General features: G+C 38.0%; 1 protein-coding gene across 1 annotated transcript in view; it reads right to left on the bottom strand.

Moving 5' to 3' along the window:
• Positions 1-3,057, bottom strand: part of LOC107100410 (ankyrin repeat domain-containing protein SOWAHA-like) — a 17,174-nt gene that overhangs the window by 1,803 nt on the left and 12,314 nt on the right. The window contains exon 4 of the mRNA XM_015398872.1: positions 167-262. Coding sequence (XP_015254358.1) covers positions 167-262 — 96 coding nt within the window. The remainder of the gene's footprint in view (positions 1-166; positions 263-3,057) is intronic.

Below are 3,057 nucleotides of genomic sequence, written 5' to 3'. Positions count from 1 at the left end.
CCATCCATCCATCCATCCATCCATCCATCCATCCATCCATCCATCCATCCATCCATCCATCCATGTGCACTTATTGTTTCTATTATTTCCAACTTTTCATAATCACAGTAAATCTAAATGAATACAGAATTTCTGTTTTGCAGGATATATTGCATTGAGCACTAACCTGTTTGAGGTTCTGCTTTGTTAAAGATGTCTGGGCAGCCCCCCCAGTACTGGACGGCTGTCTTTCCATGGTAATCTCTGATAGTGGTTTTAGCATCTGTAGCAACATAAAGCAAAAAAGGCCTTTAAGGTGACATGAAGGAAAACTGAAAGAAAGTAAGGCTGAAATTAGATTTAGAAAAAGATCATCTGTACATTTTACTGCTTTTTATGACAAAGTTTGAACTGCAGGATCACCTGCTCTATTTGGATAGATATGGGGATCCAGCAGACCGGAAGTTTATCTCCAAAACCACGTCGTTGCATGATTACACCAAATTGCATGCATAGCCGGGTCATTAAAGCTCAAACTAATCAAATACTGAAGCCTGTAGCTGGCCTCCATTAACAAATAGTTAGACATCTGCTTGAGAAACTACCTTAAACCTCTTTAACCTCCATAAATATGCTTAAGAAACGGCTCAAAAGCCTCAGAGAGGCGGTGAGTAATTATCAGAGTAGAAACATGAAGATGAGCAGGGTTAAAGGTCAACACCTTCTTGTGATTGAGGAGAAACTGCAGCTTTTCAGCCTGAATAACAGAGAAATAATGTGCAGGTTCACTCCTGCACAGCCAGAGCCTTAACCCACCAACCAGAACTGAGAATCCATTTATCAATCACACAATTCCGCCTTTCAGAAAGCTGCAAGCTGAAAGGAAACAGACCTCAGATGTTGGTGAATAATCTTTAGGAGATAAAAGTCCAAAGATTCCTTAGATAAATTCTTTAGCATAATTCTATATGGGACTATTTTCAGTCATACATGGAGCCAACTTTAACAGGACAAAACATTCTCCTGTTTCCAGAGTGTCTGCAGAGCGATAATGAAGGCCAAAATGGACCATTAATATGTTCATGTTGCAGAGAAACGTGAACAATCTTATATGCATGTTCTTATATGCATGTTCTTATGTGCACAAACTGTAAAAAGAAAAAAAAAATGAGTCTGTCTGCTTTACCAGAACCTTTAAGCTCTTCTGTTTTAATTTCTATTTCTGCATTTATGTTTTTTTTTTTCTCTTCTGCAAGCTGCACCTATATTCCACACTGTGCTGATGTTCCACCTAAAGCAGCTGGCAGAATATATTTGAGTAGCCTTTTCCAGTGGAGGAAGAGGGTCTACTATCGTGCCACCATCATGTTCACCATAGTGACTAAACCCCTATAAACCTCTGGTAACTTCTTACAGCCATAACAGAAAAGAGAAGACAAGCAAGAATAATCCTTTATTTTTCCCTATGTGGGAAAGTTGCAGCGTCCTTGGAGCAACATGATATGAACACACACTTTGTTGCCTAAGCATGAGTGTCAGCAGTTTAACATTAATAAATTGCCATCATAAAAATATACCACGATCAGCTCAATGTAGGGATTTTGCAGGTCCTCATCCTTTCAATGACCTACGCTATGCATCTAACTTTAAATCAGGAGTTTATTTTACAAACACAAGCAGTATGAAAAATATCCTAATTTTCCGTCCCTTTGCAATCATGCTTTTATTGGAATCAGTGTGGATAAATGTCTAACTCCTTGGTATGGATTGTAAAACTGTTGTGGTTCTGAAATCATGTTTCTCTCTGCCTGAGATGTAGTTTGATCTGTTGTGTTTAACTTTCAGAGTTTTGGGAAGTAAAATCAGGACACATGCGGCTCATGTTGGTGTCCCACCTGAGGAGGCTGGAGGCTGAGTGGAGCAGCTAATGGTTACCAACGGTAACCGACTCTCCTCATTACACACACTTTAACTCCCACCCTCATCCTCCCACCAGCGTTAAAACACAGAAATCCAAGCTGCTCTCAGCAGCAGAGAGGAGGACGCGTGTCCCTTAAACACACTTTACATGAAACAGGATCTTTAAACTCCAGCTGAGGGAAACTAAACTCTCCACTGCAGCAGTTTGTGCTTTTATTTCAAGAAAATTACACCCACAGATCTAAGAAGTTAGGAAAAAATCCCCACTTTTAGCTGTTAGATGGTTCAGGGGTTCTTGCACGTACAAACATTTCCTAGTCACCCCAACAAGGTTAGGCTTAGGGTCAGTCACTCACTGTCAGTGACATCATTTAAGGGTTTAATGAGGACTTTTCTGATTTCTCAGCCACTTTTGGTTTATTAAAGTTTGGCTTCTGCTTAAATAGTTTTACAGATTTGACCAATTTGTGCTCAAGCTCCCTCTGATACACTCCAAACATAATCTAGAAATAAGTGAAAATGTCTTAATTTAAGTGAATTTACTCCTAATTTGAGCAGGAAAGTACGATCGTTTGCCAATGGAATGAGTATTTTTACTCTTAGAATAACATAGTTAGGTAATATATACTTGAAATAAGAAAATGCAGTTGTTTTTTCTTATTTTAAATTGTCTTGTTTCCTTGGAAAAGTGTCTCATTTACCCCCTCAATTCAAGGGGAAATGCATTTCTTTTAAAGGGGAAATGACTTATTTTATATTTTGATTTTTTTGCAGTGTACATGTCAGAACAAATGTTGGATTTTATGTTGCTCCCCTGCATTTCTTAACCATCACACCTCCACCTCTGTGCTTCCTTTAAGCAGAGCTAAATAAACTTGTTTGGTGCTTCAAATGTTACAGGACTCCTTCAAACATTACAGTTTATAGTTTTTGATAAATGTAAAGTAAAACCATGAAAAAAACCCAGAATGATTACATTTTCTTTTATGTGATCTTGATATTGAATTTGATATAAAAAAAAAAAAAAAAGAAAAAACAAATTTCCAGCCCAAAAAAAACTAAATTAGATTTGCTAATTGAAAACTCGGATGGGAACTTTCTTTTGGCTCAACAGCATCTGCTTTTTGGGTCGGCCTGTGTTAACATTCATCTATGAGC

This window comes from Cyprinodon variegatus, unplaced genomic scaffold (genome assembly GCF_000732505.1).
Source record: "Cyprinodon variegatus isolate N-32 unplaced genomic scaffold, C_variegatus-1.0 Scaffold968, whole genome shotgun sequence".
Taxonomy (NCBI): domain Eukaryota; kingdom Metazoa; phylum Chordata; class Actinopteri; order Cyprinodontiformes; family Cyprinodontidae; genus Cyprinodon; species Cyprinodon variegatus.
Note: the sequence above shows the minus strand (reverse complement) of the source record. Positions and strands in the feature narration are given on the sequence as shown.